General features: G+C 42.4%; 1 protein-coding gene across 4 annotated transcripts in view; it reads right to left on the minus strand.

Annotated features, from left to right (window-relative positions):
- The window catches only part of SHF (Src homology 2 domain containing F), a 336,957-nt gene that overhangs the window by 171,482 nt on the left and 141,377 nt on the right, over positions 1 to 24,098 (minus strand). For all 4 annotated transcript variants that reach the window (XM_088445631.1, XM_088445614.1, XM_088445623.1 and 1 more), the window contains exon 3: positions 3,102 to 3,320. In XM_088445631.1, the coding sequence (XP_088301757.1) occupies positions 3,102 to 3,320 (219 nt within the window). The remainder of the gene's footprint in view (positions 1 to 3,101; positions 3,321 to 24,098) is intronic.

The raw sequence follows: 24,098 nt of genomic DNA on the forward strand, positions 1-24,098 counted from the left end.
CGCTAAGCGCCCCTGTCATTATCGGCGCTGCTATCTACAAGATAGCAGCGCCGACAGCCTGGGCTATGTACGAACGGTCAGATCGTCTGACCGTTCGGCCGGCTGTAGCTGTCGTTATCGACAGCTACAGCCTGGCGATAGCCTATCCCCACAGCAGGGACTGCGCTGTCCCTGCTGTGGTGGCTACCGGCTTCAGGGCTGCACGCGGGGATCTCGCAATACTTGCGAGATCCCGCGCATGCTCATTGGAGCCGGCCGTGCCTGACACACATCGCATCAGCACTAGGCTGATGCGATGTGGTCTGCAGCGGGTAGCGCCGGAGGGGGGAGTTAACGCTCCCCCTCTCCGGCCGGTGAGATGTTCACACATCTCACCGGTAGTGCTTCCTGCTTCGCCTCGGTAAAGAGGCGAAGCAGGAAGCGTTATAGCGGCACTTAACGTGCCACTATAATACATCTACCCCATTATACTATGGGCCTGGTCCAGAGGTGACAGCTGCACCATAACAAGCTGGCCTGGTGCCCAGAACCAGCCCCACCCCCTGATCATATGACATCATGCTGAAGGGGTGGGGCTGCCAGCACAGAGGTACAGCACTGCCCAGAGCTGGCCTCTGCAACGGCACATGTCGCACTCCCTTAGTTATGGCCCTGGGCGACAGTGGTGATGTTGGACACTAGCGAACAATGTTTTTAGTCTACGCATTCGTCCAAGCCGCATAGCACGTGTCCCGAAGGAAACTGCCAACAGTCACAGAACAAAATCAGGCGCAGAGGCACGCAATTTCAGTGGGTGTTCCTGGGAGGTAACAGGGGAGTGGCTTATCAGACACAGGCATGTTGCTGCCAGTAACTGCGACTTGTTATTGTTAAGCAGTTGCACTGATGCCAGCGGCCATGTTTACACAGACGTCCTGCCCCTCAATAGGGCTGGTGCAATGTTCAATGGTGAGACAGATTTGCAACTTTTTACACAAATCAGCACTGCAGCCAGTCACCATCCCTGTACAAATTCCATCGGCTGCAGCATTAGCATAAAGACACAGACGCGCTGCGTAAAAAGTCACAGTCGTGGCGGCATTAGCAAAAAGTGGGGAAAGAGCTACAAAATTGAGGAAAAAAGTGCACAACACAGGAACTGCTACCCATGGGTCACGTCAGACATCTCACGCCATATGGCACAAAAAGGAAACGAGCATGAGGACACATCTGTATGTGAAGAACATGCAAGCTCCATGCAGAAAGCACTTTGGTTACTACTGAACCCAAGCTCCCAGTGCTGCGAGACAAAAACACTAACCGCAATGACAAAATATTTGATTATCGTTACAACCAATAAAAAAACCTAAAATACAAATTATTCCAAAATAAAACTTTAAAATTTCCCAAACTATGAAAAAAATTAAGAGATATTAATATTCTTTGGAAGCTTGTAACTTATCTAGGCAAGTTACCAAACTCACGCCAGAGGTTCCCAAATTCCACCATTACGGCATTGTTGCCTACTCTCCAAGACAAGTCTCTCAGCCAGCCACCTACAACTTCCCCCCCCCCACCCCCGAGTCCCCCTGCATCTCCCACACAAACCCTCGCATCGGGGGGCCAATGACGCGATTCACACTGCATCGCATTATCATGGCCCCACACCCTGCTTCACAATGCCGGTAATCTCACCATTGTGTAGCTGGGGTGGGGACAAAATTATGCGATTGCATGGTCATGCCCCCTGCTCCGTCTCTAATGTTGTGTAATATACCCAGCCACACACCCCTATGCTAAACTGGCTGCCCCCTCCCGGAGCGGGCAGCCAGAATGTCAGCAAGCATGCATTACAGGGAAGGTTTTAAGGATATCTATGCTTGAGTCAGGAACCTAACCCCCCCCCTAACAGCTGGAGATGCCCGACTTACCTACGTTCGGTATGCCGGGTGCCAGGACTTGGGGGTGGGGCTGATAGGTGTCGGTATTCAGATGACTATCTTTAGACCAATGCAGGGCTTTCAGTGTCGGGATTCTGGCGTTCGGCATTCCGACCGCCGGCATCCCTCTACATCCCACTTAAAACGTGAAATGTAATTGCACAGTTTTAGAACCGCTGCCCTAAAAGATTTCCTGCTGTATCTAATGTAGGCTTACAGGCATAAAACTGGAATGAAGTGCAAAAACACATGCTCCATACAGCATATAGGGCCTGATTCAGAGCTGAACGCTCTGACCAGAGCGCTCGCTCTGAATCAGGGCCCTCCTCCCTGAAAATGGAGCGTCCTCTTGGACGCTCGCATAGCTGTGGGTGATCACCCACAGCATATGCGAGCGTCCATGATGATGGTCGCGATGGTCTTGACCATCGCGACCATCTGGCTTGCGACGGATACCCTGCGGTAGGGTCTCGCTGCCGCAAGCCCAGGAGTGATTTTGGCTCTATCAGAGCCAAAATCACTCCCACTGACATCACTAGTGATGTCAGTGGGGCCGGCTAAAGACGGCAGGCGTTCCCATGGAAACACCTCCGTCTGGCAGGCACGCCCACCAAAGGGGGCGTGCTGTCAATCAACATCGACAGCACGCCCCCTTTGGTGCGAGACCCGGAGCGACAGCTTGGCTGTCGCTGTCCGGGTCTCGCGCATGCGCACGACGGAGCTCCCTCCATCATGCGCATATGCGCAGTGGGGGAACATCGACCCGTTTGCGAGCGTCCTTTACTCGCGAACGGGTCTGAATGACCCCCATAGCCCTTAAAAAAAAAAGTTTCTATTATCTTGAGTAGTTTCTGCTGTGGCAGGAATGGATAGATAAATAGTCAACTTTATTTGTTGTCCACTCCCTAAACAAAGTTTTATATTTAAACAAAAAACCATCATGTTATGCGTGCATATGCCACATAAAATGATGAATTACACAATTTTCAGTGTGTGCAGCAAGCAAGGTCAAAGCATAAACATTGCAGATCTCTTTTGGCTGGCCTCTCTCTCTAGATTATATCTGCCGTTCTTCCTGTACTGGTGACGGAACTTCCTGCAATGATCAGTGTGTCCTCATTCACAAATCTCCTTAAGGTTTGCATTGTGAGTGTTGCCGTTGACTATTTTATATGAACTGACCTGCAAACGCTTTAGAAATCCGATCCTTTTTCCATTCCCAAGGTTGGTCATACTCCTCTGGAGGCCGCTCATCATCTTGTGGCAGTCTAGACTCCCGGGGACGCTGTCCTGATGATTTTTCACCTTCCGAATCCAATCCATTTTCTGATGGCTCATATGGCGTGTCATATAAATGCAAGGGTTTACACGGCATCTCTTTGGATCCCCTTCTGCGAATTTCTGCAAAAACAAAATTGCAGTTGACTTTACAGTTTGGTTTCACATTAAATGTAACATGATAAATTGATTACCAAATTGGTAACATTTGGAAACAAGGTAACAGCGTATAAAGAGGCCCAAAGTCCCTGCTAGTCTAGTGGCAAATCAATAAGATATAATAGACAATTAGTAAAGAAAATCAAGTACAGTACATAGCATTGAATTTAAATCTATACAAATTAGAAAATAGTACTAGCACAAGTTATTGAAATGTTTATAATGGGGGCACATGGTCTAATGTATTATAGACTTTGCTAAAAGCAGCTGACAATTTACAGACATACATTTTCCTTTATCTTGCTTTTTATCTACATTGATGCAGGAAAACTAAAAAAAACAAATTCTACTGTATATTAAAATTCACAACAAAATAACTGCAACACAGAATCCATACTTAGGGCCTTATTCAATTGCCGGCGAAAAATTCTCGCCTGGTGAGAACTTTTCCCCATATTTAATTGCAGAGACTTTTCGCTGGTGCGAAAAGTCTGTGCCTTTTAACCAGCGGAAAAGATTCGCCTGTGAATGGAGGTGAAAAAAAAGTGCAGAATTGGTGTTTTAGGGTGCAAAGTTGTGGGAACACCCCTGCAGCCTTGGGAGAGTCCCCCAAAGGTAAACTGCAGCAAAAAAAAGTAAAAAATGCTTTCATACACCCCAAAAAAATACTTTCGTTTTGGGGGCGAAAAAAAAAACAAAGTTGGGGGACAAACTTAAAAACTAGTGAAATAGACTCAGGGGGGTCCCCCAAGTATGCCCAAGCTTTTATTTTTTTGATTTCAGGTGCATGCTGAAGGTGCATTCTTTATGTTTTTTTAATACGCACTTTGGCGATTTTTAACCATGCTTGCACCCATTTTCATGTACCCCAAATTTGCTGGGACTACTTATTTTTGAAAAAAGAAAGCCTGCTAAATGCTATTCTTCACCACTTGTGCAAAGATACAAAATAGCAGCAATTGAGAGCATTTAAGCACCTATAGTGATCCCCCCATGTCAGTGCATCTTTTGTGGGATGTCAGGGTAATTTCCCCAAATCCGACGGGACTTTGCCGATTTCAGTTTCCCCGGGACGCGTTCTCACTTCCTTTCCAATTGAACAGTGCAAATCGCGGTGACGAGCGCGATTCTTTTCCAGGAAATATGCAGTGGGAATCTATAAACATAGTGATGTCAGGAAGCTGCACAGATTCAGAAGCTGTATTTTGCCTGGTCTAATTCCTAGCAGTGTTCTTCATTCAGAGCAGTCCTGGAATCCAGCCAAGGATGATCAGTGCTGCTTTCCAAACACTGCTTAATCATAGAATGCTGGGTATTGTCCCATATTGCTTAAGACCAAAACATCAATAATAAAAGAACTGCTCTGGCAATCAGTCTCCTCTTGCAACGCAAATGTTTACTTAGATTTTCTCCCATACCAGTGATGCATTAAGTGGCTATGTGCATGGCAGATCAATATCATGAGCTGATCCATCTTCCTCAGCTGCTGTAATACAGTTCTGTCACCAGCCCACAGTAAGTCACAGGAGCGCTAAGTGACAAGGAACCGTAACCTCTGCTGCTCTCTAACAAATGAAGCTAAAGTAAACACTTGCGTGGGTGCAACATTTGTTTACTGTTATGTTAGAAAGTTAAAGTGTTATTAACAAGGGAACAAAGAGAAAACAAATGTGTTATATGACACAAAATGATCAATACATTTTTGAAATTACAGTAACTACTGTACGTGTAAGGAATATTTTTACTTTAAAATTACAACACTAAAATAGTCCTGCGGTTTATAAAGTCATCTCAAACATTGCGGTTTCATTGCAATAAATGAATCCAGCAAAGCGTATAACTGGGTACAATCCATCATCATATATATATATATATATATATATATATATAATTTGGGGCAATCCAATTAGCCGTGATGGTTGCGAATCGGGTGCATTTTGCCATTGTCACGGCGTTTAAACAAGTTGGCTGCCGTCAAGTATGGCTGTTGTCGCGATGACTCGCACCCTTAAGAGCATCACTTATAATTGGATTGACCTCTTAAGATGGCACTGTGATTACAACAACAAAAAAACTCCACCCCCATGTTAGTGCCTTTCATTTGCCACATAGTCCAGGTCTGCACATCTTACCCATATTGTGATGTATTAAATTAGTATGACAGCAAGTTGGCAGACAGTGATGTGTACCCAGAACTGTTACTGTAGAGTATAGAGAGTAAAAACATCTTAGAAATCACAAATAACCAGGATGAGCAGATCTACTTCTTTGGTGAAATTCCGTCACTGAAAGTAACATCTATCTCTTGTCCAAACTACCATGTAGATAATAGTTTTAGAATGAATCCACATTTTATACAAGTACAGTAACTGGACAGAATTTTATGTGTACCTGGAGAATAAGTAGGGTAAAGGGCAATGGTCTCGCTTGGAATATGCACAGTGAAAGGACACTGCTGAAGGAGTATGGACCAGCAGAGAAAGTTAATTAGTAAACTCTTAATACCTCTTGTTTCAATCACACTGTAACACTTTAATAATGTGCAGTGACAGGAAGAGAAAAACTTTGAATCTTTAACCTCAGCCACATCCATGAGATACAGCTCATTCATTCATTATGGTGGCAATGACATCACTGAGACACTCTCTGACCAGGATTTATGAGGCATCACCAATTTGCAGAATGATATTCCGATTATTGAGCCTATGCCAATAAAGCATGGCAAGAATTATGTTATTTGACCGAAAAAAATATCAAAGAATTCCCATTAATTTACTCTACCTTCTAATGACCTTTATGTGGGAGGGAGAAAAAACGAAATATATACCAAGCAACACAACCTTCAATGGCTGGTCCAATGATAAAAGGATTGAAGCAAAGATACATACCTTTGGGTCATAGGTTCCTTTTATAAAGCATATATTTTATATATATATGTTAAGAGCTCTTGATGAGACACTATTTCTATTGTATTTTTGATTTGGAGATACATTTACTAAATGGCAGCTTTTCAGTCTGCGGTTTTTACTGAAATTTAAAATGCCACATGCCACATTACATGCAATGGTATGCAATCAGGAAGCCAGCTGACTTTACACGGACAGCCGGCTTCCAGACTGTCATATCCCGGCGAGGGTGAAATGACCGGTGTCTAGATGTAGACACAGCTCATTTCACCGATGCCGGGAGACCGGCGCCCGGCATCCCGATCGAAGGAATACCGGGTGCCGCGAACGGACAGCCACGGGGGGGGGGGTGGACGGAGGGTTAGGTTTAGGGCTCCGGGGGGACTTAGGGTTAGGCACCCACCTGGGAGGTTAGGGTTAGGCTAGGGGGAGGGAGGGTTAGGGTTAGGCACCCCCCCGGGGGACTTAGGGTTAGGCAGCGGGGAAGGGGGGGGATTAGGGTTAGGCACTTGGGGGGGAGGTTAGGGTTAGGGGGGGGAGGTTAGGTTAGTTCATACTTGCCTGGGGACGATCAGGATTTCCAGGGCTGTCGGGCTGCCGCTGCCAGGAATCAAACATACAGATTCCCATGCAATACACACCAGTAAATGTACACCTTGGTTTCTATTCCCCAGATGTGCAGCTATACCAAAGACACCAATGTCCAGTTAGAGACCTCTCCTAAGATTTCAATTAGTTTTCACCCCAACAATTAAAGTGGTTCCCGACAACTATCATCCACATCCAGTACTTGCAGCAGTGTTTCCTTTCCAAATTGCAGAACACTGAACACAATTGTGAGTATACAGGGTTCTCTCAATCACCTAGACACCGAGCAGATGAAAGCAAAGTGATTGTTTATTTTTCACGACACACAGAAATGGAGAATATGCAATGGCTAGAGGTGAACACAGAGAACAGGCAATATGCAGGTAGCAGTGAAGACAGAGGCAGTCCCTGTAGAGTATAAAGTTCTAGGACAAGTCCACAAAATAGCCAACGACACACAGTTTCACACATGGAAACTATCACAGTACACACAGAAGTGATAGCGTATACGTCCACACAAGCGTTTCCGGGATACCACACAGTCAAACCTACCACAGTTCACACAACAGTGATAGAGTTCAAGTCCACACCGGAGAACGAAGATCTCCCCACAGGAGTTTCCAGATGTATAAATCCACCCAAGAGTTTCCGGGATACCACACAGTTGAAACTACCACCGTTCACCCAGCAGTGATAGCCTTTACAACCACACAGGACTGGTCATTCGTTCCACTAAGTACCTTCGAAGTGTTCACTCTTAACCAAGGTCAGTGACTAACATCCGAAGCTGCCTTTCTTTTGAAAACTTCCAAGTTCCCACGGTCCTTGGGACCACCCTGGGGAGTTGCACCATTTCCTGATTGGTGAGAGTCCCTTATCCGGGAACTTCCTCCTACCTCCCCCCAGATATTACTTCCCTGATGAACACCTGCTGGGTTGGCTCCATTCAGTCTGTCAGACTCCAGTGAGGAACAAAGGCAAGCAAATGGAAGGGGCGTAAGTCCTGAGTGTCCCCTGCGGAGGTGGAAATTAACCCACAAGGTATTTTGTTCTGTGAAGTGTTACACTTCTCTACTGGTTATGAATAAAACAGGCATATGGACAAGCGCTAAACATCAAGGGCTAAAAAGTATTACACATTACATTTTTAACACACATCTCACATCCTTACAGCAATGTTCAGTATTTTCTATGTGTATCTCTCACAAATGTCAAAGTAAGCCATAATACTCAATTGTCACTATTGGGATCATCCATTAGGCAACTTATACTCCACCCTAATATCCAGGAGACACTTTATCAAATGGAGAAGGGAAGGGGACCCAAACAATCATGTTGCATGGGCATCCAGCTCTGGTTCCCAGCACAGGAGCACAATAATATCACTTATGTTTTTTTTAGAACAAAAAAAATTATACTTTTTATTTTAGTATTTTAGTTAGCATATGTAAAATATATGACCTCTAAAAGGGAAATATCTACTACGTTGTACTATCCGATAAAGATTTTCTATTAATTTTAAGTGAATCACAGACTATAAGAACTGCTGCACTTTAGTCATGATTTTAAATACTAACGCTACTCTGAGAAAAAAAAAAAAAACTGTTATACCTTTTTGGTTTCTTTCATTGGTCTTTAGTAGTTGGCATTCTCAAAATTATAAAGATATACGCCACTTGCTAACAGTAGGCCAATTACGGTTGCAGGCTGACAGAGCCGGCCCTAGGCATAATAAGCAAATGCCTAGGGGTGACTTCAATGCCTAGGGGGCATGCAGGGCTCTGCAGCTAACCTGCCACTACCCTCCTAATGCTTTTCAAACACCCCCCTCCACCGGCGGCAGCTGCCCTCTACCTGCTGCTGCCGCGATCGGAGATCAGCTCCCATCGGGCAGCTCAGCGTGAGCCAGGTCAGAATGAGCTTCTGCACAGAAGCTCATTCTGGCTACGCTACAGGAGAAGAAAACAAGATAGTCGCGGTAGGGCATGCCACTCATGCCCAGCCGCGGTCACTCCTCCGATGGGCCTTTGCGGAGCAGAGACGTGAGTGACAACTCACGTCTCTGCCTCCATATAACCTATAATAGCCGCCAGGCCCAACCGTCGCCCAGCAATGGAGACAAACAGGCTGCATTTTCAACAGCAGCATTAGCTGTCCCGGAGGCTGTAGTTGCTCTTACGTGGGCTGGGTCGCCTGTGAATGATGTCACAGCGTCACGTGGGCGAGGCACATCAATGGGTTGCCAAGCAAGCAACCAAACGCTGTCTACTGCTCCGGGCTGCGGCTGTTAACAAAGATGAAAAAGGAATTAAAAAATGAAACAAATGAAAAGGCTGTGTTCAAGGAAAGTTTTTAAAGTCTAATGTTGAATGCATATGCAGTATGTGTGTAAAATATGATGCACAAAAATGCTGATGTGAGGCCATGTATATGAACCTCTTTAATGGGGTGGAATGTGATCTAATTAATGTTGTAAGTGTATATATGGGATCATGAATGTGCAAAAAGGAATGTAGTATGAAAAGTCTTATCATTAAATATACATATAAAAAATTATAATAGAGATAGATAGATAGATATATATATATATATATATATATATATATATATATATATCTATCTATCTATCTATCTATCTATATATATATATATTAGGGATGTGCAGGCTCGGATAGGTTCGAGTTTGCACGTGGAGTTCGGATTTTTCCCTCCAAAAAAACGGAACTCAGAACGAGGCAAAACGTCATCTTACATGGACGAACATCATCATTCCTGGACAAAAGACCAGGAATGATGTGCTTCCTGTTAGAAGGATCTTACAGGTAACCTCTTGTCAATACCTTTCATAAAAAAATAGATTACAGAAGACAATAGCTTGTAATCTGCTATCATGTCAAATAGAAATGCAATGTTTAATGTTACAAGTAGAGTAGAGTAATGCCAAGGAACTGGCACTATTACGTGTAAATGTTATTAGTAGCTCTATTATATTTCATCATGTATTTTCAGTTTGGTGGTTCTTTAACATGTGCACTGTAACACCTAAACTGGCCAATTTAACTGTGTGAGTATCAAGAACAATACATATTATATTGTGGTTCTTTATAGAGTTTTGTCTATTTTCTAAATAAAATCAATCCGTGTTTGGTTTCTCTTTTTAAAATATATTTAGCATTCCCAAGCTTAAAAGAAAAAACGGTTTAATCAGGTTAACAAAATTTGTGATTGTGACAACAATAAGCTCTTTCAAAAAAAAGTTTATTTTCTTTTTTTTCAAATCTCAAAAAACATGCATAACAATCTGCATCTCAGACTAGATTGTGGGGAAATGAGGCTACATCTGGAATGAATGCTGTCCACTAAGTAGTTCTGTGTGTTGATATATGAACAGAATGTAGAATGACAGACAACAGTAGTTAATGTATGTTTCTCACATAGTCATAATGTTGTCACTTGTTTCTCCCACAAGATAAAATGCTAATTAATCATTTCTTAAATGTTCTTACACACATGGCTGAATGCTAAATCTGCAAACAGAGTCTTGTTCTCTAGACGGGATGTAGTTTAAAACCCAGTTGTCGGGATGCAGGTGCACAGAAAGCCGTTGCCGGAGGGGAGGGTTAGGGGTTAGGCACTAAGAGGAGAGCTAGGCACCAGGGGGGATTAGGTTTAGGCTGCAGGAGGGAGGATTAGGATTAGGCTGTGGGGAAAGGGGTTAGGTTTAGATGTAGAATTAGTATATTTACTGACAGGTGTTGGTATCCCAACCCTGTGGGATGCCAGCATTGGGATTCTGACCGCCAGGATCTCGAGCGCCGGCATCCTGTACCCAACCACTCATAACAGGATGTAGAGGCTTCAATTCATTCCTTCCATTTTATATACAGGATACTGAAACGTAGGGCCAGATTCTGGGCCACATGCAATGCCAGTGTTGGACTCAGGCCTCCAAAGTCTGTGCGCACAGTCACAGCTACAATAGAGAGGCAGAGTCTGAGAAGAGTCTTGAAAATGTATTAGGTGTTCCTGGGCAGTGACTGAGGTGGCTAAACGGACATTCAGAGATGGTCCATCTTATGGGCGTATTAGGGGAGAGTGGCGGGCATGTCATTGAAGTGGTTGTGAATGCAGGTTCATAATCGCTTACATTGGCGGCCATACTTTGGTGGACAATCTGCACCTAGCCTAGGGCTGGTGCAAGCTTGCATTGTACACCCAGAGGTGGTTTAAGACAGGAGGGGTCCCATGTGCAGGCCCCCCTTTACTCCGGCAGTGCAGTAGAGTCTGGCAGTGTGCTAGAGTCTACAGAGCATGCGCAGGTCTCCAGGAACATGAAGCCCATGCTATGTTCCCGGAGACTTCTCTAGTGTGTATGCACAAATCTCTGGGAAAATGGCTGTCGTGTCAATTTCCCAGTGACTTCGGTCTGCAGCGACATCTGAAGTGGTACTCCAGAGAGGCAAGTATATTTAAATGGGTGCAAGGTGTGCACCCATTATAGATACACCAATGAGTGAACTGATGGTTGCATCTAAAGACGCACCAAAGTGGACATCTTAGTCCTTTGACAGTCAGATGCACGCTTGTACACCAGGGTAGGGTGTGTAATGGCATTTACAATACCAGCAATATATACACTGCAGCATCCGCCTCAAAATCAGCTCTTTAATCTCTTGAAGAGCACAACAGTTTGGACACAACTATATCTAGATATCTACATCTATCTAGCTAATTACATCTATCTAGCTACAGTATCCACCTACAGCTCCTACCTACTGTACCTAGCTATCTACATAATGAAATATTTTTTTATCCTTCTCCTCTAACTTGTGCCTTCCCACAACTTTGCCCCAGAGTATCTTTTCCAACGATGGTGAACAGCTGGTTTAATTCTGATGTAATCCAAACCACTACAAGGTTGGTGGTAAATTTATAATAAATTACTCAGTCTAAAGGCATGATCACTTATCCAAACCAGATATGTCAGCAATTCTATTAAATTGTTAAGATTGTGTAAATAGTTTCACTTTCATGTTCATGCAAAAATAAAGCTGGAAAAAAGTCTAATTGAATTTATTCTATTTTCCAGGGTGTAATAAGACAAAATATAAGGATTTTGATGGGGTTTTAGAAATTTCATAAATGCACTAAATCTTAATCAATTAAAATAACTTTAATGATTTGAATATAATGATTATCACATTATCATTACTTCTAATGTTGCATTTACTAGGTATCTCAATCATTTTATATCATTATGTTTGTTTTAATCACCGCCCTCAGCAGCAGAACCACCACCGTTGAAGGGGAGGGGAAGGGGGGGGATCCATAGCTGCTGCACACCCTGCAATGTTGGTAGCTATTACTGGACCACTCGCAATAATTTATCTATGGGATAGTGATGTAATAAGTATCTGCCATGGCCCGTCCATTCTAAAGGGGAACATCCACTAGCAGACTTTGTGAAACGACTGCTCGATTACAATGTCATAATCGTGCAGTCATTTCAGTCTGTGCTGTTCCTACACTGAACGATCAGTCATTCAGTGTAGACACATCAATCATCCCCTAACATGCTCAACCGGACGTTATCGTCAGGTTGACCAGCATGCTCGGGTGATGATTGATGTTGGAAACTACCAGCGGGAGCGCGCATCGCTGGTCGTTTCTGACATTAATGTGCCCGATTCATGCACAATTCATGAGCGATTGACCGACAACGATATTGTTATCGTTCAATCGCTCATAGAAATCGGCAAGTGGATGTGTGCCTTAAAAGTGTTATCATTTTGAATACCCATAATGTAACGGATGAAGCATGTTCTATTTGCAAAACCTGTTTAGGACATCTAGGTCTTTGGAAAACATGTGGAGCGTGTAGGTACGGCTGCCATGATTCTAGAGAGGAATGCAAGTTTTAAATAGAAGTGTCTCATATCAGAGTGTCTGATTCATTTGCTTCATATTAACTTTAATTTGTGTACTATAATTTCTCATTTTGTAATAGGTAATACACTGAACCCCCAGGAACAGCACCATGCAGCCAGTAACGCTGTGGCAGTGTCACCCATAGCACCCATCGGCATAACTACCACCTTTGGATGCTACAAATAGGCATCCTGCCGTCTATACTGCCGCAGCATTACTGGCTGCATGGTGCTGTACCTAGCACCCTTCTAGCTGCAGAGGGCAATGGTGCCACCAACAGGGCCCTGTGCTGTGTATCGGCACCAGTTGCACACCCCTAGTTACGGCCCAGATACTAATTAGTGATGTGTTCAAATGTGAACAGAATTTAGAAGAAGTATAAGCAACATACAATTATCATTGCATATTCTCCATGAGGTCACTTATTTCTCCCAAAAGCTAAATGTTAAGTGCATTTCCTACAGGTTATATACCACATGATTGAATGCTAAATATGTGGACTGCATTATGTTCTCTGAACAAAGTCATGCAACAATACAGGGCCTGATTCAGCATGGATCGCTATTGCGATAGCGTACGCAGACGGCTGAATGTTGAGTACCGCGTACGCATCACAGTGCATGAGTTATCATTGTGATTGCTCTGCGTCCACCTATGCAGATACAAAGCCATCGCAGACAGAGTGATGGGACGTCAGCATTTGGGGGTGGTAACGGGGGAGTGGTAGGAGAAACGCAGGCGTGCCGGTCCGTTTGAACGCAGTTACATGGGCGTGCATAACTTAGCACCTGCAACGGCATAAGCTTCCTGAGTACTCACTGCGTGTGATGAGATTAGCAATTTCTGAGTAAGGTCAGACCTGTTATTGTACATGAGGAGCCGATGTTACTCGATGTTCCCAATGAATACACAGGATTGCAAGTTATTACAGATGTGCAAAAGCGGTAGTGGGCATCTCTATTCTGGCTTTGGGCGTCTCTATAATAGTTTTGCAATTGCAGTCATTAATTTAGTTTCGCAACAGACCTGTGTGCGTAATGGCAGCTGCAATCCTTAGTGAATCAGGCCCACAAAAACAACTATTGCTAGGACAATACAATTACAATAATCAGTTCAGTGCACAAATTTGTTGATGCCAGAACTATGAAAACTCTCATCAGACTTCTATGGTATATAGAAGAGTAGTGTATGTATGGAATATCAGACTCCTATGGTATATAGAAGAGTAGTGTATGTATGGAATCTCAAACTCCTATGGTATATAGAAGAGTAGTGTATGCATGGAATATCAGACTCCTATGGTATATAGAAGAGTACTGTATGTATGGAATATCAGACTCCTATGGTATATAGAAGAGTACTGTATGTATGGAATACAACATCTTTAAATTGCCCATTATTAATCAATGCATTTTAGACCTGGTAATGGACAGCGCTGGAAATCCCGATCGTTGCTAAGGTAAGTATAAACTAACCTAACCCCCTAACCCTCCTTAGGGGTGCCTAACCCTAACCTCCCCCCCAAGTGCCTAACCCCAACCCCTCCTTCCCCGCTGCTTAAAACTAAATCCCCCGGGGGGATGCCTAACAATAAATCCCCCCCAGGTGCCCTAAACCTTACCCTCCCCCCCCCCCCCCGTCTAGCTATACACGTCCGGTCATTCATCCCATGCCGAGATAAAGCAGTTGGGAAGCCAGCTGTCGGGATTCCGGCAGTCGGCTTCCCGATTGTATACCACATCTGCTGCAGTCCCCCATAGATACAATCATGGGATACTTAATATTTGCAGGTAACCCCCGAAAAGGATAGGGCTGTTCAATTATAATTGACTAATTAAAGAACAGAAAAACCATGTTACAGTACATTAAGCAGTTTTTCAGACATCCATATAATTCTGGCAGATGTTATATTGTAACACGTTTGTGCTTCTAATTCAGCACATTAAATATCAGCATAAGGCATTTCATTTGTCAGGGAGAAAGGACAGTCCCCAGTGTATGCTTTACACACACATTACACACGTATGACCAATTGGCTAAATTTACCTGCTGCTATGGACTATTTACCTCTAGCTTAGACAGCAATCTTTAGAGAATAGAAGTGTTTGCCCTTAGATGGCTACATCAGCAGAAACAAGATACAGCAACAAGGTAAACATGCACGGGAAGCATACAGTCCAGCATACGCATCTGATAAAAAAAAAAATCACCTGTAGTTCATGTAAACTAAACTGACTGTGCAACCTGAATTCTGAAGTCTTACTATATTATTAAGTAGCAAATATCACATTATAAATGTTAAATCAGTGTTTGGAGACTAGTGTTTCTATTCACACAATATACACTGGTTATATTCACTCCCTTTGACATTGCAGAATTAAATGGACTTAAATTGGGAATTCTTACCACTGATCAACATGATTCTCTATTAGTAACAACAACTCAAGATTCTTATTACAAATAAAAGACAGAAAATAATTGATTTCACCCTTTGTTTTACTACTTGGTAGAATCACCTTTAGCAGCAACTTTAGCTGTGAGTCTATTTGGCTATAGATACCTGAACAATATAATTTTTACGCATCTACTTTGCAGTATTTAGTGCAGTTTATCAGGTTGCATAGGAACTACTGGCGATCAGCAGTTTTCAAATCATTTCACTGGGTCATTACATGGAATGGAATTTATTGTACTTAATACAAACCACTGTAGATTTTGGTGTATGTTTTGAGTTCCTAGCCTGCTAGAATACAGATCTTACAAATCCTAGGTCTCTTGCAAACTGAAGTAGATTTTTTAAAAGGTTTGTCTGTATAGAGTGCAATCCATTTTCCCTCTGCTTCAGTATACCAAAAGGATTATGAGCACCATGTTTAAAAGTAAGCATATTTTATTTATTTATTACCAGTTATTTATATAGCGCACACATATTCCACAGCACTTTACAGAGAATATCTTGCCATTCTGATCTGTCCCGGTCCCAGTGGAGCTTACAATCTATATTCCCTATCACATGCTCGCACACATACACACTATGGTAAATTTTAAGGGGAGCCAATTAACCTACCAGTATATTTTTGGAGTGTGGGAGGAAACTGGATTACCCGGAGGAAACCCACGCAAGCACAGGGAGAATATACAAACAGCACACAGTTAGGGCCATAGTGGGAGTCGAACCCATGACCTCAGTGCCGTGAGGCAGTAACACTGACTATTACACCGTCCATTTTTTTTTTTAAAGAAAAACAAACAATGTGCATTGTTTGGTATGTTCTAGATTTGGTACAGGTACGTATAAAAATAAAAAGTTCAGATGATTTTTGGCAAATTCTATTTGATGTTTCATGTGATTTCCAAACGATAGTCTTTGCCAGCCCCCATAATGCACAGAGAAGTACCCAAGTCATTGTCCAATGGACAGTCTCTCCCACCTCTGCCAAGGACGACTATAAAACCAAATTTGGAAAATGTTTCCGCTTAATTGTCTCCTTACCAAGTGTCCATCCTGCATATATGCCCAGCTATGGAGGATTGCCTGTTACAATACAGATGTATCATCATACACCATTGTTGCGGTCGCATCAAACAGCCCTTCTTGGCGTGCCAGGTCGTGTACGACTCTGTTAGTGCAGAGCACCTTTTTTGTGACATTTTCTTTGAAAATACATCTTGGGGTTGAATTTAATTCAAATGTCTAATTACCCGCAATGCAGTGCCCGGTCTATTCAATTACTCGCAGCAGCCACTTAACACAGATTTCTGTTCACTTCCCTCTGAGGCTCGAATGGAAATCCACTTTAAATATGGCTTTCCGCCCTTATTGCAGCAGCCATGAACACGTAAACCCATAGCACCGGGTACGTATCCTGGAACCTATGGGTTAACGCTGGTTAGCGGCAGATTAACCACATGATGAAAATCACTTTTAAATGAAAGGCCTTGGACTATTCCATTGTGCCTCATATACAAACTCAGATGCACACAGATATACAAGTGTCACATATGAAATTAATCAGTGCAGTCTAGAGAAATATGGCGTATTGAGGCAAGGTGTATGAGGACATGCATATTATGTAGATGTACATAACCGTGCTTTGGTGGATATTAAAAGACTCTGATAACATATTATATCCTTACATCTGATTAGAAGCTTTTAATAACCTTTTCTCAAAGTTGCTTTGAATGTTCTTTGGAATGAAGCTCTCGTTTCGATAAACACTAACCAATTGCTTGACATCTCACCGATAAAGAGTGTTTTTATTGATTTCAAAATAAATACACTTAATTGAATACCAGTACACCACAATCAATTATGTGACCTCCAAGGACAAAATGATTGAACCAGGGTTCACTCTGGAGTATTTCAGCTAAAGGGGTAAATACTTCAGTCATCAATTGGGCTCTCTGTTTATCTTTATAATTTAATAGGGTTTTATATTTGTATTAGTCAGTGGTAAAAAAAAACAAATACATTAATTTTAAATTCATTTGATTCCATGATGTAAGAAAAAAAAATAATGAGCAGTGACAAATTTTTTTTGTATCCATGTAACAAATATACTTTCAAAATATTTATTGCGACAAGTTTGACACAAGCAAAAGCCAACTCATGCTGGCCATACACTGTCAGATAAAAATATCTGTCTGACCGACAGACCAATTTAAAAGCAACAGATATCTTGCCCATACACTGACAGATAAAAATATCTGTCTGACCAACAGACCAATTTAAAAGCAACAGATATCTTGCCCATACACTGACAGATATTTTAACACAACCAACAGATTTTTTCAAACAAAAATCTGCCAGGCTCTGTCATATTTTTGTTCCCTCACAGGGGAGGGACAAAAGAATTTGCACTTTAGCAACTATAAAATATGCTGACCCCATTTTCAAGAACCCCAAATTTGCTGGGCATAGTTATTTTCACCCCAAAAAAAATCTAAATGCTCTTCTGCATCACTTTCTTCAAAGTCGCATTTATGCACTTGCCGCGGCAATTATAAACAACGACTTCGTTCAGTAGTTATAAATCGGGGACCCATAGTGATCCCCCATGTCTACACATCTTTAGGGGGGTCCCTAGAATATTTCCCAAAAATTCCCGTTTTTGTTGAACCTGTAAAAAAAAGTAGCAAAAATTTACAAAAAAAATGACATAAGGTCACCCCCCCAAAAGGTAAACCAGCCCCAGGCTTGCCAGCCAGTGGTGGTTTCTAAAAATACGGGGAACAAAATGTGTAGGGTTCCACCGTATTTTAGAAACCAACACCAGGCTGCAGGGACTAGTGCTGGTTTTAAATATTGGGGGCAAAAAAGACGTGGGGTACCCCCTATATTTAAGACCAGCACCAGACCCAACCGACCGGGGTGTAATGCCACAGCCCGGAGACCCAATCACCGGGGCTCCAGGTCCAAAGCATTACACCCCAAGTCGGTCAGCGCAAGCCGGTGATCTCGGGGGAGTCGGGGACCCCCCAAAAAAGGGTCCCCCCTCTCCCGAGCACCACAGGCTTACGCTGAAACCAGGGGCTCATCCCCATACCCCTGGAGCGGTGGGTATGGGGGTAATAGGGGGGCCAAATAATGTAGCACTATTGTACTTTACAGTGGAACTACAAGTGCCAGCATGCCTGCCATTTTGCACTTGTGGAACTACAAGTGCCAGCAGACATGCGGCACGTGTAATTTCACTGTAAAATAAATAGGTAAAAAAATCCAAAACACACACACCGTGCCCAGTATAAGTTTATTACATACACCTACCCATTCACACATACTTACCTATACCAGATGTTCTGTCCCTTCTCCACGTAGAATATCCCAAAAAAATGGACCTGCAAAGAAAGATTTCATACTCACCTACATCCAGCGCTGGTCTCCGCAGTAATCCACGGGTGTTTAAAAACAAAAAAACGTCCTTACCCGATCCACGAAACACAGCTATGTGTATGTGTGTTGTCACACATACACATAGCTCCCGAATGGCAGCTCTCGGCTCTTCACGGGGCATTGCAGTCCCGTGAGCCAATCAGCGGCAGCGCTCACTGTAGAGCGCCCGCTGATTTGCTCCGGCAACTGACAGTTCCCACGTGGGCTGAGTCACACCACGTGGGAACTGTCAGTAGCCGGAACCAATCAGCAGGCTCTCTACAGTCAATGCGACCGCTGATTGGCTCACGGGACTGCAATGTCAGAACAGCGCTGTCTTACCATCTACTCACTGCCTAGACTTCAACTAATCTATGACGCCGGAAGTGAACAGCGGCTACCCGGAAGTTCGTCGGCTCAGCGCACAGCTCTGCAGTCGCTGGGGATAGAAAGGTGAGTACATGCACATGGAGAGAACTGGGGGAAAAGTTGGTCGCTCGGGCAGTGACCGCATACACTGCCCGATGCGGCCGACTACAAACTTGCAAATATCGCATCAGTCCGACATGCTGGTCGATTCGGCATGCAAGACCGATCAATATTTTGATATTGGTCGCCCCCACACACAGTACAATTATCGGGGCGATCCGCGGATATCGACAGGATCGGCCCGATAATTGTATAGTGTATGGCCAGCATAAGATTTGCTAGTAGTAATGTGGTAATATTTGCTGGTAATTACATTTCCTACATTTTATACCATCCTACAAAAGGAGTACTGCACATTTTGAATTAGAGAGAATATATATAATATAATATATATTATATATATATATATATATATATACACACACATACATATATATATATATATATATATATATATATACACACATACATATACACACATATATATACACATACTCACACACACATATATACACAGTGGTGGCCAAAATTGCGGACACTTTTTGAAATTTGAATGTTTTTCAACTTCAAATGCTTATAAAAACTTTCACTTCACGCAGTGCAATGATTCATATATCAAATTAAAGGAAATTTAATGCTGAATTAAACACAATAAACAGAGGTCAAATATTTGCATTACAAGGGAAGTTGTGTAGTGAAAACAAAACTTAGGGTGAAAATCCCTGTATACTTATGATGTTACTGTCCTATCAGTATTTCATTGGGTATCCTTTATTTTTCAAGACAGCAGCACAGCGACGTGGCATTGAGCCAACCAATGTTTGGAGCTCTTCCTTCTTTATTATGTGGTGCCATGAGACAATTATAGCCTCAATGAATTGTCTTTTATTGGATGGACGCCTCAGATGTACCAGTTTTTTCAAATGGAACCACAAATGTTCTATGGGGTTCAGGTCTGGGAGGTTTCCTGGCCATCCCAGCACCCGTACGTCATTCTCCGTGAACCACGGTTTGCATATCCGTGCAGTGTGGCAGGGAGCTGAATCCTGCTGGGAAAAAAATGGGGCATTATCTGGAAAAAGATCCCTGATAGAAGGTAGAAGTTTTGGTTGTAGGATGCTGTCAATGTACTTTCTGCTGTTCAGTGTGCCATCTATGACATAAAGCTGGCCTACAGCAACTGCTGTCATACATGCCCAGATCATAATACTTGTAGGATTCTTTGTTGTCACTTGAATGCAATATGGATGTACCGCTTTCCCGATGCGACGTCTCACATATTTTCTCCCATCACTACCAAATATTGATATCTTAGTTTCGTCACTACATATCACTTGTTTCCACTTACCTTCTGTCCATGCAATGTGTTCTTTTGCCCACTGTATTAGTTTCTGCCGCTGCTTTTTATTCAGCAATGGCTTTTTTCGGGGAATCCTACCTTTTAGGCCAACCTCCGTTAGTCTTCTCCGTACCGTTCTTGCACTGACAAAAACACCAGTTGCACTCAGTTCACTGCTGATGGCCACGGATGACATCCATCTGTCCCTGACGCAAATTAGTTTTATTCTCCTATCATCAACAGCTGTTGTGCACTTTTTCCGGCCTTTTCCTTCTTAGTTTTGTATAGATTGTGTTTCATGATGGCGTAAACAAAACTCTCGTACTCCTGATGTTGTCACATTCCCACCAACTTCTCTCGCAATTGCTGCATACGAAAGACCATTTTCACGTAACACCACAATCCTGGATCTCTTCCTGGGTGACCAGTCACCACTTTGCCTGGACGACATTGTTGTATTTATTTTTTTACACCGTCAATAGCACTAACAATACAGCACTAAACAATCTTTCTGATTATAAGGATGAGATATACAGTGAATTAAATGACGAGCACACCTATGAAATCTTACCATCTGATCCATCGGACAAGTATAAAAAAGAAGTTGGTCTGATATTAGACAAAGCAGTCATAAATGGTTTAACCAAAAGAAACTAAATCAAGTATTGAAACAAGATTCAGGCTTGTTAAGGCGCAGTGTTCTAGCGTGGCTTGGTGTAAGCCCCCTCTGCTGAAATGAACTTGTTCTGTTTCTAGGTAGTCGTGCGCTCCTACGCGTATCAGCCAGTCAGGGCCTTCTTCCTTATATGTACTATGAGATTATCTGACCAATCTTGCTGGTAATGAATGGGGGCACATGACAATTGACCATTTGCTCCCAAATTCCAGAAATAGGAGAAAACTTGTTCCGACAAATTGGTTAAATCAAATGGATTTAAACAACTTGTCTGAATTACCATTTTTGTCTTTTCCAACCAGCCAAATTTGACAGATAATCTTATAGAGGGGGCGAGAGTGGGTACTATTTACCCAGGCTCGGTGGTTCCTGCAACCCAAACACCCACCACTACTTTGGGGAAGGAGAGAAAGGACTGGCTGCTGCAGCAACCTCTCTCCCCAGCCCAACACACACGCTGCGGTCACGCTGTGTGCTGGGCTAATAAGAGAAGCTGCAGCAGCAGTCAGTCCTCTCTCTACCAGAGTTATGTGGGGGTATAACGATTGCGTCCCCACCCCCGGACACCGGCGCCCACCGATACGGCGCGCACATGTTAACTTTATTTTTTGTAAGGAGCGGGTCTGGCCACACCTCCCTGGAATGGCCACGCCCCCTCCCTGTACCTGGGCCCGGCAGAGCTGTTGGCAGCCCTGTGCATACCTAGCTTTAAACAAGTCCCTATAAAAAAAAATGATAATTACATTTTTACATACATAAAAGGCGCAAATTTAAGAAATCTGTTCAAACTCAGCAAGTGGACAGATGTTTAAAATGATTAAGTTGCAAACATTGCTTAAATAAGTCTTAAATTGTATGACCATTTGAGTGAGAATTAACAAATTGCTAAATATTATTTGAAAAGTAAACCTACTATGTAATAGGCATGTTAGCATAAATATTTAACACTGACAATGTTTGAAAAGACAGGTATAAATAAAGCCATTCTATAGATGGTTCATGGAAATGTCATTCTGCTCAACAGCCTTTCCGTAGCACTGCGACAGTCTACAGCAAAGTATAAATCAGCATCTGGCTTCTCGCTCTGCTTGCCAAATCCAGTTTTTTCACAGGCTTGTCTGTGCTCTGTACATTCTGGAAGTCATTTACCTAGTCCGTATCTTTTGGTGTTGATTTGTGTAAGATATTAATGCTGCCTGTCACAGTCATCTATCAACGCTTTCTTGAGTGAAATCAATTTGGAGATTGCTTAAATACTGTACCAAAAGTGTAAGTTATTATGCCACTGGCAATAGAGAGAGTAGCCTGAAGTAGATTATTGCACATTGATGCATGATATTCATTTGAGATGGTAGCAATAAGCTGCAACACTTAGTAATGCCCATTGTCTGCCACAGCAGCATAGACTGGTGATGGAGAGGACAGCATGAATAGAACAAAGAAGAAAAAAATAATAAGGTCTACTAACAACTTTTACATAAAAATGTCTGTAGTATGGCACAATAAAATATGTTTAGTGTAATCTGGCTCCAAGAGCATTTGCATTACACTCTTTTTGAGGTATTGGACACATTTTTTTTTCTCCAAAGGGCACTTACATAAAACATACATAAAATACCATCTTTATCCTTTAATTATATGAGAGGTCCACAGCACCTTACAAAGTATGTAACAGAAACAGTAAGAAAAAAAAAAAAAGTAATGTAAGCTGGCCACACACTAGACCAACTTACAGTCAACCAGCCAACTTGTTCATTGGTTGGAATGAAAATCTGGTAACTTATGGGAGTAACTGATGATCAGCAATTTGCTCCTAAATGCCAGAAAACAGATGAAAATGGTCGTTTAGACAAGTTTGTTAAATGTTTGATCTAAACTATTTGTTCTAACAGTTTTTGCCCATTTTCCGGTGTTTGGGAGCAAATTGCTGATTGTATTCCTTACCAAAGTCCTGCTCGTCAGAGCTTACAATCTAAAGGGGAGTAGCAGACAGACAGGGGTGATACAGAGGGGAGACTGAGCAAGAAGCATGGAGCATTGAGTTAGGTTGAGAGCTGGACACTTGTTTGAAGCTTTGTAGATAAGCAGAGAGACTGATAAGAGAAAGCAATCCAGTGGGGGGAGTAACACAGCAACAGCAGATCCAACCTCCTTTTCCTATTTTCTTGTCATAGTTTGGATACCACCCTGAGCTCTTACTCCTCTGTTCACTGCTTATAGCACACAGGGCAGTAGTAGAAGCAGGGAGAATATCCTCATGACCCTGGCACTTTTATTTTCTCGCTCTCCTTATTTCAAACCATATCATTGCTTGTGCTATTCCTCCAACTGGATATTTTGCTGTACAATGTTAAGTAACACTGTCTTCTAGCAAGAAAGTGACCTTGTTACTGTTGTAATTGTATATTTGTTATGAATGTGATTTTGCTACAAGTTGGCATTGACATTGCTTGATAATTACTACTTGTATGCACACAAATGCCACAGTTAGGACTAACCTTTTTCTACCACAAAATATAATTTTATTCTGTATAACAAGAAGATTCCGCACAGTGTTTGCACTTTTGAAACTGCTTTGAGACCACTTTGCTTAAAACAAATTATTTTGGCACAAAGACTCAATCATTGTATAAGTAATTTATGTTGTGTGTTAAGTGTAAAACTGATCACTTTGGAACAAATTAATTGAGTACTTTTTCTGGTTAGAAGTGCCTTGGCATGCAATAGTAGATCAAAGACACATTTGTATTGCTCAGATTCTTATTTTCTCACATTGAGGAAAACTTAATATACCAGGAGCGTTGTAGCAATCAGATCAATCAACCTAGTTAAGGTAATTGATATAATATGTTGACAGATAATTGCTAAGACACTTCACCTTCTTGTTGTCCTATCTACCAGTTCAAATAAACAAAGATTGGTGAACAGTTTCTTGCCCACAAAATTGTGTTCACATTTTAACAGGTATTACAGGAGGTTTTTTTATGTTCCATTATATATTTAG

This window comes from Taudactylus pleione, unplaced genomic scaffold (assembly GCF_031769625.1).
Source record: "Taudactylus pleione unplaced genomic scaffold, aTauple2 ptg000019l, whole genome shotgun sequence".
Taxonomy (NCBI): Eukaryota; Metazoa; Chordata; class Amphibia; order Anura; family Myobatrachidae; genus Taudactylus; species Taudactylus pleione.